Source organism: Recurvomyces mirabilis (genome assembly GCF_035927965.1).
Source record: "Recurvomyces mirabilis strain CCFEE 5264 chromosome Unknown scaffold_33, whole genome shotgun sequence".
Lineage (NCBI taxonomy): Eukaryota > Fungi > Ascomycota > Dothideomycetes > Mycosphaerellales > Teratosphaeriaceae > Recurvomyces > Recurvomyces mirabilis.
The window spans coordinates 248,485-263,866 of NW_027041967.1; the positions used below are offsets into that span (position 1 = coordinate 248,485).

A 15,382-nucleotide genomic window follows, 5' to 3' on the forward strand; every position below is an offset into this window, starting at 1 on the left:
TTTTACAGTCCCCTAAAGCTACCATGACCACCGGCTACTACCCTACCCAACAGCCCCGCGGCGATTTCCAGCAAGAATGGAACTGGCGCTATCCAGGCTGGCCACCGCTTTTCACGCACGCCCATCGCGGTCCCCGTCGCAACGCCCCAGCAGAACTACCCTTCAAAGAACACCGGCCCGATCGCGGCGGTGGCTGGTGGCAAGGCGACCGCAAACTCAACCATTTCAAACCAAACTACTACTTCACCCGCCCCTGTGACGGCAAGCGGACTGGTGCTCTAGGCCGCATGAAAGATGCTTTGACGGGTGAAGGGCCGGACGTCTTCCTCACGATGTCCGGGGATAAACGCAGTCTTATGCGCGATCGGCCGCAGCGGCATCAGTGGTCTGGGTGGGGGCTGACGGCGAAAGAAATTCTGGATCGCAGGATTTACGATATGGATTGGCGGGCTTGCGACGAGATGCCGGTGCGGAATATGACGTGGACGCATGATAGGATGCACGAGCCGATGTATGATTTCCGTCCGAGGGAGTTCTTGTCGCCGCGGAAGGCGTGGCGGAACCAGGAGAATGTGTGGACGAATGTCGATTGGGCGCCGGGGGCGAAGAGTGGGAGTTTGCCGTTGAGTTCTAGGGATTATTATGGGAATTGGACTACGCGGGTGCCTCAGTGGGCTGGCCGGTACCCGGGAGGGAGGCCGTGGCCGAGGGATTAGAGATCCTCTTGGTAAGTGGTCGCTTCATAGAGTCGTAATGGCCGAGAAGGCGATAATCATTGGTTAGACCATCCATACCCCACCACCCCCCGCCCCATCCCCTTACTCAAATCCCCCTCCCTCCCCAAACTCTCCCTCCCCCTCGCAAACAACTGCTGCGTATGCTCAGAACTCCACTCCCCGCGAAAAGTACTCAGCTGGTCATTTGACTGCACAGCCGCTTTCTTGATCGCTGCAAACATTTGCGGTTTGTTGCCTTTCGACAGCAAGAGTGGCGAGATGAGTGAGGGTAGTGTTGAGCGGAGGCCATCGAGCTGTGTTGGATTAGTCTCTGCTTATTCAGTCTATGTGTTTGTGCGTGTTTGTATTTGAAGAGGGTATATGTCTGCTGCGGGGCGTACCTGCTCAGACAAGCGCTCGAGATGTGCTAGTGCTTCTTCATAATGTTGAGCGGACCATTGTGTCTCGCTATCTGCAGGGGCTGTTTTTTCCGGCTCGTTCGCCATGACTTTGAAACGATGGGATGGATCGCGACCATACACACTCACTTCACATGCATGTCAGGGCAACAAGACTGGAGGTGAAGTCAAGTTCTGGCCATGACCGTGCACAGACGCAAGACGAAAGCTTGGACATGAAATATTGTGGTTTCGCAAGACTTGTTGCATGCGTACTGCATATACAATATACCCTCTGCCATCTTCGCTATTGTACATCGGGCTGCAGCTGATCGTACAAACCCACTCGCACGCTACAGTTCGCACGCTGCGCTATCACACGAGCAATATCTATTTGCCCCGGGTCGCGTAGTGAGCAAAAGGCTGTCAGGTTACCACCCATCCTATCGGCGATAGCCTTGCCCCTCACCACGTCGCATACGATCAGAATACATCCGACCCTCGTCACGGTACCCTCCTCCACGACCGCCTCGGCCACCACCACCTCTATAACCTCTATCTTGGCCATCGTACCCATACCTCCCGTCTTGGTAGGCCGGCTCTGCGCGTCTCGGGTAGTCGTCTGCTGGTCTTTGACTAGGTCCCAAGGGCGGAGGGCGCGGCTCTCGTCTCCGCTCTTCGCGCTGCCTGTCTTCTGCTGCTCGGGCGTCTGCGTGCTCGTCTACTTCCATTGCTGTGTCGCCTGTTGTGTCGACGAAAGCTTGCAATGGCTCTTCGGTGGGTGCTGCTTGGATCTTGTCGCTGATTTCCGCATGGGCCGATTCGCCGATCTCGGATTGCATGTACACGTAGAGCACGCGACCATCCGCCTGTAAGGAGGTATTAGTCAATTGATGTTGGTTACATGCTTGCACGCGCTCCAAGCTTACCTTCTTATTGTTGAACGTCTTGATCACCTCATCCGCACCCGATCGATCCACGAAGCTCATCTCTGCGATCACCATTGCTGCTGTCGCAACGCTGACCAGTTTACAATAATTCATCTGCCCGCCCACGTTCAACATTACACTCTCAATATCCGCAGCTGAGGTGCCTGGTGCAAAGTTCTGTGCCCGAACGATGTACGGCCCTCCAGCCGCGCCTCTTATGCTCAGCCCATTGCCGCCGTTGTCGATCGTAGTTCTTTGACTGTAGCCGTTGCTCTTAGCAGGGACGGATGGGTCGGAGGAAATATTGATCACGTGGGTCTCGGCACGGCTGTTCTGAGGTCGGGAATTGTTGGGGATTGCTGATCGACCAAGATGTGAGGGTTGTCGTGGGTTGCGAGGAGCACCTGTGCTATTGGTGCGAGGAAGGGAGTTGCTTCTCTGGAGTCGAGGTCAGGTGAGGTTGGCAAGCTGCTTTTGAGAGGATGGTACCTTCGTAATACCGACTCTGCTGGCAAGTGATCCTTGCATGGGAGTTGGGCCTGCCGGTCTTGCGGGAGGATTTGTCTTTGGCCGCTTCCCTAGCATTTCCTGCGCAAGCTTCTGCGGGTTCTTGCCAAGCATTTCTTGGGCCAAGTTGGCACCGCGCTCCTTCCGACCTGCATCATATCAGCCCATCTATTTCGCTCTCAATCGTCGGCATATCTACTTACTCGCTTGCAGCACTTCATCGAGGGAATTTGCGACCTTGTCTTGGGGTTGGCCCTTATTCTTGCGATTGCGATTCGCCATGGTTCCTAACCGAGATCTAGTATGTACGAAGGTGTCTTGCTGAGACTAATATGTGTTCGCGAAAAGTGGCAGGTGTGTCTCGCTCCAAAGAAAGTCGCGCCTGCCTCGCGGAGCTGAAGCCGCGTTTCGGAAGCACCCGCTGCGGCGTTCTTCACTTCATATGTTCCATCTCTCCTTCGCCTCCTGATTTATCAACTCTGTCGCCGGGACATGCCAATCTTCGGATGTACTTACCTACCGGAAGAATCGATCGTAAGGCTCGTCCCGCACAGCGACTCCTGGAATCTTGCTCTCGAGATGCAAACGAGGATTTCCCATATCAGGCCAACTGATTCGGCCGAACCATGGGCCTTTCTGAAGGCCCACCAAGCTCTGTACGGGCATTCCTCGATGTACCCACGAGAATACCGCATCACATGATGGTTCATATAATGTTTCTATGGATCGTACGTAGAGATTACCGCTCCATGCTCAAGTTCGTTCCTACCGTGCATCGCTTGCAACTGCCGCCACTGTGTACATGATTCACCAGGTAAGCGTAATTATGTACGGCAGTCCTTTCTCACGTACGTCCCTTGTTTGTTGTGGTACCATGTCACCGTTCCTCCTAGCGAAGATCGTAGACAGAGAAACGCCTCATCCGAAGCATCGATCTCGACAGCATGAATCGCAAGAGCAGCAAAGCACCGCTGCTCGAACCACAAGATGCAGTCGACCTGACTTCAGGAACCGGATCTGCTGCCCACAACGCTCTACAGAACACTCTCGACAAGAGCACGATACCCAAGAAGAAAAGCTCATGGCTCAACATCGGTGGCAACATCCGCAAAGGTGCTATGGCTATCAAGGGTGCCATCGAATATGTCCGTAGTGATTCCTCTACCTCAGATGGAGCCAAGTAAGTCTTTGATGCTTTTCTTTTCGGCCCTCGCGAGCGTACTCTGCGGAGATTCGTCCATGAGTCTATCGCTGAAACCATACAGAACACCTTCCAGCGACACCACTCCGCAAATGTCTTTCTCAGAGCAAGCCAAGTCAGAGAGCACTGGCGAGGCTCTGCGGCCCACCACTCCAACCAAGCCCTTGCAACGCCACAATACCTTCTCACCAAAAGCCATGGCGACCTCGCTTCGTCATGCCTTTCCACGCCAGCATTCCCACCGAAGCAGTATTAGCAAATCAACGTACGGCAATCTCAACGAGGAAGGCGGGAGCCCTAGAGATCCGGAACAATTTCTCACAGACGGAAAAGCTGATCCGCAAGCGACACCTCATCATAGACGGGTGAGCCTTGCAGGCACTCTGGTTGGCAGCATACGAAATCGGCGATTCGGCCGTGCAGTGAGCCTCAAGAGGCAGAATCCTTGCAATCTTGATGATCTGCCTGCACTGCCGCCATCGCCCACTAAGCCGATTGGTATACCATCGTCTACAGCGCCACATCTAATTCTCAACCTCTCACCCCTGTGCGTGATGTCTCCACCTTTTGGTGAAGATATGCGACGGGACAGCAAAGCGGATTGCCTCGACCTGAACGAAATTACCAGCGGCTTACCAGACGACCGTGGAATATGTGTCCCTCCGGGAATGGAGGCCAGTGCGAAGACTCGAGAAGAACTTGATACTGTAGGACCGCCGTCCTTGGATTTGACCTTACAGCTGCCCCCGCCTGCTATGGAACCTGGCTGGCCCAATCTGATGCTGTCACGCGATGCACCCACAACACCAATGCCCGGGACGATTCTCACCTTGGAGCTCGATGGCAGGAACAGTGAGAAGTCAGCCATCTTCGAACGCAGCGTGGACTGTTCCGAGAGCTCAACCAAGCAAAGTGCCCAAAGCTTACGTCAAGTGAGCTCAATTGATGCCCTTGCTCGTGACCCTCACCACTCAACCGTGCCACCAAACAGTGCGAACGATTCTATGGAGGCCCTCGCTACCGCAGCTGAGATCGCGCATGCAGCAGACGAGGTAGAGCAGCACTGGACCCAAGGCACCATGGATGCGCTCGATGTGGCATCCGACAACGCCGCTGAAGTTCGTGGTGAGACCCATAAAAGTCCTCAGGTTATGGAGATCAGCCACGCATCGCCTGAAGGGCTTGACGAGGAGCAGTCGGATCTTGATGGCACGCCAACCATACGTCTCGTTCCAGTTCCGCTTGAGATTCCTCATCGTCCACGACCGCATCGCGATTTGCTGTCGGCCACCACTATCAGTACGTGTCCGCCTGACATGGAACCGATCTTTCCGTGCGCTACACCGCGTCGAGATGGCCAGCAATCTGCAGAGTGCTCTTCCGAAAATCATGGGCCGAACTCCTTGGAGAATCATCAAAGCTGCAAGGGCAAGGGTAAGGCCGCAGCCATAGAAGACCAGGACGTTCTCATGCATAATATCGACGAAGGTCACTCTTATAAAGCACACCATACGCGCGTCAATGAAGCTGCTGGTGAAGACGACGAGCAGATCATCGACCAACTGCACTCTGCCCCCCGGAACGATGACACAGACTCAATCATCACGGACTACGACGAATTCAAGACTCAGCTCTTCTTTCCAGCCGATGACGCCAGCAGCATCGACCTACCGAACTATGAATATGCCAATGATGTCTCCGGCAGTCCATCGAACGTCACACCTCTCGTACCAGTCCTTGCGAGAGCCGTCAACAACTCTCAGGACTCCAGCCCAGCGAGCGGGAGAGTGAGTGGTATCCGCTCAACGGATGTGGGTGGTCTGATGTACAAATTCACCATAAGCAGCTGGCTGGGCAATACTTCCGACGGCGAAGCTGGTGGTCCTTCCACGCCCACTCCTCAGCATGTCACCGAAAGCCTCGATGGCGGGTCTGAGGCTACTGAAGTTGGTTATTCGCTTGGAGATCCGTTCATGGAGCCTACTACTGCGCATTCTCCATCGCCCTCGAGTCAGCCGGACGATGATGCGAGTCACGAGTTTCATGCTGCAGTTCCGACTAGTTCTCCGGCTTGCTTGACGGAGTGGGAGAAGCTGAATTTCCAGGCCTCCGTCCCAGCTCAAGCTCACGAACTATCATGTGCTGCCTCAGGACAGAACGACTCGCCTACCGTGCCAGGATCCGAGCACAGCAAGGATCGTGTCTGCTCGAATGATACCCTGGACGATACTCTTGCTCTGTTTAGCGAGAACGAGGAGGTGGTCGTGAGCTCACCGCAAAGTGGGTATGAGGGTGATGAGAGTGGGCCTGCGTCTGATGGGACACCGCCTCAGCCGGAGAGGGCAAGGTTTCATTTCAGGGGGTTTGTTGGGGGGATGGAGTAAAGGACGGTGGGATGATCATTATTGTTAGCTTGGTATGCTATGGTGGTATGGCTAGCGTATAAATAGCTAGGTAGAGTAGTACAGTATGATGTACAGACTTCATTCCATCATCATCGCCCTACCCACCGCCAGGCATTTCTCAAATGTCATGCGATCGCAGAGTCTGTGGACGATGTGTCGTGTTACTTTCGTGTTCCCCGAGTTTGACCCGATATCGATGTACATGACCTCTTCCACTTCTCATCCAATCCAACTTACACGCATCAGTTATGTGATGCCCTCAGCTCGCTTCTGCTTGCGGCCTGCGAGCAGACGCCTTCCCAGATCAAACACAAGACACCATGTCACAACCTCGCGACCGTACGAAGAGCTCAATGCTTGCATCACCCAGCATGCTCCCTCCCCCTCCTCCTCGACCCAGACAGCTAAAACAGTAGCGATCAAAGACAACATCGCCACGAAAGACTTCCCCACCACCGTCGCCTCGAATATCTTGGCGGGCTTCACCTCCCCCTTCGACGCCACCGTCGTCCGCCTCTTGCGCGAAAATGACTACACCATCTCCACCAAAACAAATCTAGATGAATTCGGCATGGGATCCCATACCCAGTCCTCCTCTCACGGACCTACACTTAGCCCTTACTCTCGAAACGGCATCCCGCTATCCCCAGGCGGCAGTAGTGGCGGTAGCGCCGTCGAAGTCCTTACCGGACGGAGTTGGACGGCGCTGGGGACGGACACGGGGGGCTCGGTGAGGTTGCCCGCGGCTTATTTGGGGGTGGTGGGGTTTAAACCTAGTTTTGGGGTTGTGTCGAGGTGGGGAGTGCTGGCTTATGGGCATTCTCTCGATACGGTTGGGATTTTGGGGAGGAGGCTGGGGGATGTGAGCGGGGTGTTTGGGGTTGTGCGTGGATGGGACGGCAGGGATCCGAGTTCGTTGACGATGAGAGTGAGGGAGCGGATTGAGGAGGCACGAGAGGTTAGGAGGAGGAGGAGGAGGAGGAGGAAGAAGGGGGGTGTGCTGCGGATTGGTGTTCCGCTCGAATACAATATCGTGGAACTCTCGCCCTTGGTCCGCTCAACCTACATCCGCACCCTAGAGCGCTTGCAATCCGTCGGCCACACTCTCCACCCCATCTCCCTGCCCTCTACCAAACAAGCACTCTCAGCCTACTATGTCCTCGCGCCCGCCGAAGCCTCCTCAAACCTAGCGAAATACGACGGTGTACGCTACGGTACTCGACCAACTGATCCCGACTCCTCGCCTAGGGATAACCTCCCACTTTACGCACAGACTCGAGGTCAAGGTTTTGGAGAAGAAGTCAAGCGCCGGATCTTACTGGGGGCTTATACGTTGAGCTCGGAGGCTAGGGATAATTATTTCATCCAAGCGCAGAAAGGTCGGAGACTGGTTCAGCGGGACTTTGATCGGGTTTTTGCTTTGGCTAATCCTTTGCTCGATCCTCCTCACTCTGTCCCTGACTCCGACTCTACTGGCGGCGAGCAAGACGAAGGTGTGGATGTCATCATCACCCCCACCGCCCCTACCCTCCCCCCCACGATCGAGGAGGTAAAGCGACAGAGTCCGGTGGAGAGCTATATGAATGACGTCTTCACCGTACCCGCTAGTCTGGCTGGTTTACCCGCTATTAGCATGCCTGTGGGATTGTCTGAGGAGGAGGCTAAGGGATTGGAGCAGACGGATGTGGGGAGTGTGGGCGTGCAGGTTATGGGGCAGTTTGGGGATGATGAGGGAGTGCTTGATGTGGCGAGCATGATTGAGGAGGGGCAGTGGAAGTCATAGAATCGAAGAGAAGAAGTCTTGATCCTTACTTAAGGATAGATTCTGCTGTACCAACACAGCTGATCTGCCTCCCATTCGATCGCTTCCAAGAAACGTGACCAAGCTTGAAAATCCCTTTGCCGTTCCCATTCGCAGTATCTCGATCCTTGATGTCAATCTCGCCAAAACACCTTACATCGCTCACAGAAGAACGCTCATAATCATGAACTCATTGCCAACTGATCCCTCATAACGCCTAAAATACTTTCCACGCAACCAGTTAGCCCCTCCCACCAATCCCAGCGCTCTGAGCACTCTCCCCCACCCTCACCTCCTCATCCACAGCCGGTCCCCGCCGACTACTAGCAGTCGTACTCTGACTCTCGCTCCTCTCCCTCGGTCCCGCCACACCACCTACACCACCTGCCCATGCAGCCACAGCAGCTGGACTAGCATGGATAGCTGTATTCCCACCCGTACCGGCGGCACTAGGTACTCTACTCGAGAGTTCGGAACGCGTGACATCACTCTGACTGCTATCGCGTCTTCGCGTCCGTAAGGCGCGTTCTAGTGCTCGGACGCGTTGGCGTAGCATATCGTTTTCCGCTTTCACGATCTCCATTTCCGTGCGGTAGGCGGCTGTGTCGGCGTAGTGTTGCATGGCTGAATTCACACTTGCGCTTGGTGATTGTGGTGCTGGTGAGGGGTTGGTTTGCGGGACTGGTGTGGCGGCGATGGCTTGAGTGGATGATGATGGGTTTACGGTTGAGACGTGCGATGTTTCCCGCGACAGGGAGGGCCGGTGTGGGAGCGTGTAAAGGGTTGCGGATGGTGGGCCGCCGTGGTGGCGTGTAATGTCTAGGGATTGACGGGCGGGTGTCGATGCGCCGGAGGCGGAGACGGAGGGCTGGCGGCTTAAGGTGGAGCCTCCTGCTGCTGCTGCTGCTCGGTCGGCGGAAGCTTGGGATTGGCCTGCGATGGGCACGCTTGCTGTGCTGCCTGCTTGGGCGATGCCGCTGCCTGGTGCTGAGACGCTTGTCGATGGGGTGGGTATGCTTCTTCCGCTGACGGAAGAGGAGGAGCGGTGTCTTCTAGAGGGTGTCGGGTGAGTTGGGCCAGTCATCTGGTGGTTGGGGTTTGGATCTGAGATGTCGATGGGAAGGAGCGAGGCGGTGGTGGAGGTTGAGGAGTGAGAGGCATTGCTAGCCACGGAAGCGGATTGTGCTCGTAGGGCTGTGAGCTCGCGTGTGAGGCGGTTGACCTGTGCACTGTCAGCATCTGTAATCGTGTGCTCTTGTAATCGCAGTAGATATCACCCACCACTGCTTCCTGCTCTTTCTCACACTCCAGATATAACTCTGCCGCCGTGAGTGGCCGTGGATGTCGGAGCGGTACATCCACCCCATCACTGCTCATGGGATTACGTAGTGGTGGTTGTGTCTGGGGAGCAAGATTCGAGGTCGTGCCCGGAGCGGGAGCTGGTGGAGGGCCCATAACTCGGGATGTTCTACGTGAGGGTGTGGCCGACGATGTTTGTCCGTTCGGGATTTGAATCGGACGATCTAGATCAGGTGATCGAGGCGACAGTGGCATAGTGTTGAGATCAGGAGCCATATCTCTGCATGAAGAGTCGTGTGAGGAGGAAGCTTGCAGGAATGTGTTTCACCACGCTTCCGCAGATCTTATTAGCACATCTTATGGCACGTGACAGACTCGAATCGTTGGAGTGGGATAATCGAAACTCACGTTCGGTGGAAGGATATTAGTCTTTGTAGTGGTTGCCGCAAGTAGGATACGGCGCTAGCGGTGAGAGTTTGGGAGACGGAAGCGTGCCTGCATGCCCCACTCAGAATATATGTTTAGCCCCGCTAACAGGCAGGGAAGTCGTTGTCTAGGATCCTACATGTGCACGAGCACGAGCTGATGTTCGCTCGTGAGGGACCTTGTGCTCGAGAGTATGTACATCCTCTCCTGCTGCTATATACAAGGTCTGTCTACCACAGTCAAGCCTTCAACCTGACACTCTGCAAGTCCTCCTGCGCATCCTTGATAAGGAAGCTATAAAACATCAGCACTGCACCATCAAGGACTCAAGCTGAAGTCAGTACTCACTTGTACCACCAGATCGTCGGCCCAACCGTCCCAAGATGCCAGAGAGCATGCGCATCCACCATTCCCCACCAAGGCGGGAAATCAAAGAGCTCCAGACTCATGGCCAAGATCAACCAAGCCACGATCAGACCCGGCCAGGCAGCCCATAGCCTGCCCACTTTCCTGAATCGCTGCACGGAGAACCATGTCCAGAGGATATTCTGCACGATCCCGACGACGACATTGGCTGCCATGTTGTACGTGTAGTCGAAGCGCACGAAGGTTAGGTAGCCGATGTGTGCTAGGTAAAGTGACACACACACTATCGTCCACAGGCGTAAGACAGTCCCAGTCTTGCCATTGATGGCGTCCGGCTTGTCTAGACGAAAGATCCTGATGGGCGAGTAGTACATCCCATACATAACACTCGCGCCAGCTGCGAAATAATCCAGCTTCTCCGTGATATTGAAGTCCCTGGTGTGGAATATCATACTAAAGGTCCAGCTCGCCAGACCGAAATACCCAAAGAGTAGATAGTATCGCCGTAGTCTATAGCTGGCCGGTATGTATTCTTTCACCTTCGCAATACCGTATTCGTGCGCCAGGAGATTGAATAATGAGAAGAGGACACTGCAGGGTTCTTGCATGCCGAGGAAGCTGTAGAAGGGCCATTTGCCGTGGTATTGGAGGATGGGTTCGAGGTAGGGTGGGTCACGGGATAGTCGCTCTTCCGTTACGATGTGTTGGCATGTGTAGTCGCATTCGGATGGGCAGTCCCAGAGGAGGAGTTGGTGTTGCAATGCTGTTCAATCATAATCTCAGCACGTGCTTGTGTTCGTTGTCTCGCAAGTCGCCATACATACATATACTCAACCCATCCCGTCCACAACTAGCCTTCGTACAATCCTACAATCCACAAGTCAACCAACACCATCCTCTCTAATATCCCACAGCTTTTTGACCTTGATTTTGATTCGCATACATACAGCAACACAACTCCGAAACTCCGGCAACCGATCACCCAAGCTCGCCGTCGCCTGGCCTCCCCACCATAGCGCAAACCAGATGAGTGGCAGTAGGCAAGACTTGCCCTGCGAAGTCTGCCACAACATCACGCATGTCTGGGTCGAGTAGGGCCAGATTATCGGGTCGTTGCTGTTGCGCTGTTGTTGTTGTAGTTGGTGGATGTGGAGTGCGGTGACCCTGCCGAGATCCGAGCCGCTCGGTGGAGGTTTGATGGAGGGGATGGTTGGCATTACATTTTTATTAATTTATGGTTCAGAATAATGTGAAGGTGATAAGACCACGCTATTGTCTATGAACGTGAAGAGCGCATGACAGCTGGTCGCGTGCCTACCAATGCGGCCTGTCCTTGTCACCGAAGGATCTCACTCAATCAAGGCGATCCTGCGTGCTCCATCTGCCCTCACTGATTGGTGTGCCTGAGCAACTTCGCTTGAGCACCCCATCAAAAAAGGCTAAGTGTCTCATACCGCATCTCTTGGCTCTTCCTTATCACGTGTGAGACCTCATACAGATGCAACGTCGGTCTACGGCGCGGACGACGCCGCGGAAGAAGTATACTGTTGATGCTTTTGAAGGCGTGCCTGAGCTAGCTGATGTTGTTGGTGATGAGGACGAAGATGCTGCTGTGGCTGATGAGCCGGGTGATGTCGAGGAAGTGGACGAAGATGCTTTAGAACTGGATGAAGCTAGCGACAGTGATGAACTGAACCAGGAGAACGAGGACGACGAGGACGACGAGGTTAGCGAAACTGATGAAGTCGATGATGAAGTCAACGAAGGCGCGCCACTTGAGCCGGACGAATTGAGGACTGAGACGAGAGCCCATCGTATACGACAGGACAGAGATACTTCCCACGTCACCGCTGCAAAACGTCTCTGGGCTCGGGATCTAACACTACCGAGTCGGCAGAAGGACTCTGAAGGCTATGGCGGATTCCACCACAATTTTGCTTCGGGTGATGAAGCCCGAGAGCAACGGGCTCTGGATGGCTGGAAGTGGTATGTCGATTCTGGTGGCAAAGAAGCTTTCGCTGCTCATCAAAAATTGGAGATCGTCACCGCCGAGGAAGCTGTTCAGTATCTGGGTGCTCCACAGGCGTGTGGCTTCGTCATGGGACCGATAGATGAACAGAAGTTGTTCCATCTGGAGCCACGGCAGAGTATAGGCCTTGGTACCATCTGGCGAGATGCGAGTCCGCAGGGTAGTGGTATGGACAGCGAGGTCCCACCCGGAACGAGGTCTGGGTTCATTGTCAACCTTGGCGCTCGTGTACGGAGCCTTGAGTGGGTGCCAAGTCAGATAACTGAATATCAGTACCTGAGCATTATTGTAGGGGAAGATGCAAATGACGGTCTAAATGCGTATTCACAGGGAGCACCAGGCGATAAGGACCTGAGGTGTGCTGTCCAGATATGGGGGCTCATGAACGACACGAACGGCCGAATTGACAATGCCATGCAGCCAAGCTTAGTACTTGTGTTGTGTCTTCCATTCGCCAGTATCCATACGATCAGATGGTGTCCGATACCATGTCCAGCTGCTACTGAGACTCTAGGTCTTCTGGCTATTGTCCCCGGTGACAGCAAGCTGCGTATCGTAGATGTAACATCGATAGAGAGTGGCGATACGGTGGAGTATCGACTTCTACGAGACACGAGCTTTCAAATGTCAGTGAAAGACAGCCTATGCACTTGTGTGTCTTGGATGAGTCCAACCTGTATCGCAGTCGGCTACTCGGATGGAAACGTACGGATATGGGATCTGGACAGGGTGACTTTGACCTCACCTGGTGGCAGTCAACCGATCGTGACGATCCGGGCGCACAACAGCTATGTAGCTTCGATACTGGCCACATCACTGCTTTCGCCAGCAGTCCTTGTCACAGCTGGCATAGACGGCAGGATCAAACATATCAGTCTCGAGGGCGAGAAGCCCAAGACAACGTCCGTGAAAGTGCAGAAAAATAATTTGACCATGCCATCTCTGATATACCACGAATTCCTGGATCGGATGTTGTCTTTCGGCGATGACAATATCGTTCAGTCATATACTGTTACAGCTTTCAGTCAATCGTCAAAAGCGATCGCAAATGTAGGAGGGCTCATCACGACCATAGCAACCAGTCCCTGCCACCCATACATCCTAATCGGAACCGCCAACGGCGAAGTCCTCACCACGAACCCCTTACAAGACGGTCTCCGATCGCGCCAAGGGCCATGGCAGCAGATGTGGTTCCAGCACGAGTGGCGCAGGCCGAAGGGAGATGAGGTAAGCGCAGGGTTGAGCAGGATATTGGAGGGCTTTAAATCTGAGCACGTGCCTGTTAGTCGGTCGACTGGGTTTGTGCTGGCGGAGGAGAAGACGGCGATAACGGCCATTGCGTGGAATCCGGATATACGATGTGGTGGGTGGGCGGCTGTGGGTATGGGTGGTGGATTGGTAAGGATTGAAGATATTGCGCAGTAAATCGTGAAATCGTATCACATTCGATCCAAATATACTTGTGTACCATGCCTTGCCATCACCCACTACTCAGGTATTTCATAAGCCACACTCCGCCAGAAATCACATCGCGCTTGCAATTGCGTGGTAGGCACGTTCGCGAACCCATCAGCCTCGATTACGAATTCCTCCTCCGTTAGTCTGCTCTCTGGTACGCCTGATTCTGAGGCATTGGTGAGCCTGTGAGTGTTAGGATCCCCGGTCTGGAAGAAGGAGGCGAAGGCGCCGGCGTAGCCTTTGTAGATTAGAGGGTCTGTTGTTTGGATTGCGTTCACTCGATTCCACTGCGAATCATTAGCATGTTAAGAAGCAAGAGCACATGTTGGAGGAAGCTCATCCAACGCACCCATTCTGTATCACTGCCATGCTTTGCCGGATCAATAGTATACTCGCCCACATACGAACGCTTGTGGCTTGCCCTCGCGATCCATAAAGCGGGACACGCCAGCACAGTATCGCGGAAGATCAGTCCGGCTCGTACATACGAGGTATTGTATGATATCTCCTCTGCTGTTCCAATAGCGGGGTACATCTGTTGTACTCGTTTGAGGTCCTCTTCACACAGATCTGGTAGGTAGCCGCGGAGCCAGGAGTCGAAGATTTCGGTAGTACCGTTTTGTAGTGCTGGTAGGATGAAGTTTTCGCCTTCGTGCAGATTGTACATGCCCCAGCCGTAATCGCTGTTTACCAGTCCTTTTGCGGTAGCTTGAGAGAGTGGTGTCCGTAGGAAGGATCTGTCGAGCACTGGGGCCCACGTGTAAGAAGAAGTATTATAAGTATGGCTGGCACTGATGGCGAGCGCTGCGGTGCGTAGAGTCTGGACATCGACGGTCTTGAGGCAAGCCAGCGATTGTGGGCCCGTGCAGTTTGTCATCTTTGCAAGCGTGTCATATATCGACTGGGCTTGTGGTGCGTCGTACTCGTATGTCTTGGGCCAGAACGGGCTGGATGCCAAAGCTTTGGTGAACAGTTTTGGTTTTGTGTTTCCACCGTTCGCGATGACTTGGGCAACGACTGAGCCAGCGCCGGCAGATTGTCCCTACTAATATTAGCAATGCCACGACCCTGATTTGTATCATACGAGCATACCCATATGCTGACGTGTTTGGGATCACCACCAAACGCTTCGATATATCTATGGGTCCATTGTAACGAGGCCTGCTGGTCCAGAAGCCCAGGGTTGAGATCACTGTGAGCATCTTGGCCGATCTCCTTGCCAGGCAGGAATCCGAAAGCGTTCACACGATAATTCGGATAGACAAAAATGAAGTCATTCTCGTTGCTAGCATTCAGTACCGGATAGCCCGCAGGCGGCAGATCGAAACTACCTCCACCTTCAATGAAGCCGCCACCAAAGAAGACGACTACAACGGGTCTGAGAGGTTGACCTTGAGTCCATGGCCGGCCGTAAAGTCCTAGGTACAGACAGTCTTCTGTCCCATTCACGGTCCGTTGCGGACAGAAGTCAAAGGGTTGTGTGCTGTTGTACGTGCCATTCGTGAGGGTTGCAGGTGGCTGCGGTGCTCGGAAGCGGTTCTGTCCTACCGGTGGAGCGGCAAATGGTATCCTCTGCCAGTAGGAGATGTTGTACTTTGACGAGTACGAACCAGCAAAAGTGCCATAGTCGAGAGCAGCGGTTAGTGTGGGCTGCGAAAACACCAGTTCTGCTAGGCCGAGTAGGCTCGACAGGAAAATGACGGGCTTCATGGTAGAAAAGAATGGTGTGATGAGCTTTCTACTGTATCCTACATGTGGTCTTGAGGGCATATATACACTACCTACCCCCACCGATCGCGGCCATTGTAGCGTATGGACGGATAAATATGATATAGTCTTTCTACCTC

General features: G+C 54.1%; 8 protein-coding genes across 8 annotated transcripts; 4 read left to right on the top strand and 4 right to left on the bottom strand.

The window, feature by feature from the left end:
* Positions 1-23: 23 nt before the first annotated feature.
* On the top strand, positions 24-716 carry LTS14_009755 (uncharacterized protein; the record flags this gene model as incomplete). Its single annotated transcript, XM_064842435.1, has 1 exon — positions 24-716. One exon carries the CDS (start codon positions 24-26, stop codon positions 714-716), a length of 693 nt encoding a protein of 230 aa, XP_064690063.1.
* An 841-nt stretch (positions 717-1,557) lies between these two features.
* LTS14_009756 (uncharacterized protein) lies at positions 1,558-2,832 on the bottom strand (the record flags this gene model as incomplete). Its single annotated transcript, XM_064842436.1, has 4 exons — positions 1,558-1,983; positions 2,044-2,481; positions 2,533-2,699; positions 2,754-2,832. The coding sequence occupies 4 exons, from the start codon at positions 2,830-2,832 to the stop codon at positions 1,558-1,560; spliced, it is 1,110 nt and encodes a 369-aa protein (XP_064690064.1).
* Positions 2,833-3,494: 662 nt separating this feature from the next.
* Positions 3,495-6,135, top strand: LTS14_009757 (uncharacterized protein; the record flags this gene model as incomplete). Its single annotated transcript, XM_064842437.1, has 2 exons — positions 3,495-3,730; positions 3,816-6,135. 2 exons carry the CDS (start codon positions 3,495-3,497, stop codon positions 6,133-6,135), a joined length of 2,556 nt encoding a protein of 851 aa, XP_064690065.1.
* A 274-nt stretch (positions 6,136-6,409) lies between these two features.
* HER2 (Trimeric GatFAB AmidoTransferase(AdT) complex subunit) lies at positions 6,410-7,939 on the top strand (the record flags this gene model as incomplete). The annotated part of the gene is made up of 1 exon (XM_064842438.1): positions 6,410-7,939. One exon carries the CDS (start codon positions 6,410-6,412, stop codon positions 7,937-7,939), a length of 1,530 nt encoding a protein of 509 aa, XP_064690066.1.
* Positions 7,940-8,198: 259 nt separating this feature from the next.
* Positions 8,199-9,532, bottom strand: LTS14_009759 (uncharacterized protein; the record flags this gene model as incomplete). The annotated part of the gene is made up of 2 exons (XM_064842439.1): positions 8,199-9,179; positions 9,239-9,532. The coding sequence occupies 2 exons, from the start codon at positions 9,530-9,532 to the stop codon at positions 8,199-8,201; spliced, it is 1,275 nt and encodes a 424-aa protein (XP_064690067.1).
* Positions 9,533-9,921: 389 nt separating this feature from the next.
* On the bottom strand, positions 9,922-10,656 carry LTS14_009760 (uncharacterized protein; the record flags this gene model as incomplete). The annotated part of the gene is made up of 2 exons (XM_064842440.1): positions 9,922-9,976; positions 10,031-10,656. The coding sequence occupies 2 exons, from the start codon at positions 10,654-10,656 to the stop codon at positions 9,922-9,924; spliced, it is 681 nt and encodes a 226-aa protein (XP_064690068.1).
* Positions 10,657-11,546: 890 nt separating this feature from the next.
* Positions 11,547-13,502, top strand: LTS14_009761 (uncharacterized protein; the record flags this gene model as incomplete). Its single annotated transcript, XM_064842441.1, has 1 exon — positions 11,547-13,502. The coding sequence occupies one exon, from the start codon at positions 11,547-11,549 to the stop codon at positions 13,500-13,502; it is 1,956 nt and encodes a 651-aa protein (XP_064690069.1).
* Positions 13,503-13,564: 62 nt separating this feature from the next.
* On the bottom strand, positions 13,565-15,245 carry LTS14_009762 (uncharacterized protein; the record flags this gene model as incomplete). The annotated part of the gene is made up of 3 exons (XM_064842442.1): positions 13,565-13,822; positions 13,885-14,577; positions 14,628-15,245. 3 exons carry the CDS (start codon positions 15,243-15,245, stop codon positions 13,565-13,567), a joined length of 1,569 nt encoding a protein of 522 aa, XP_064690070.1.
* Positions 15,246-15,382: the final 137 nt, after the last annotated feature.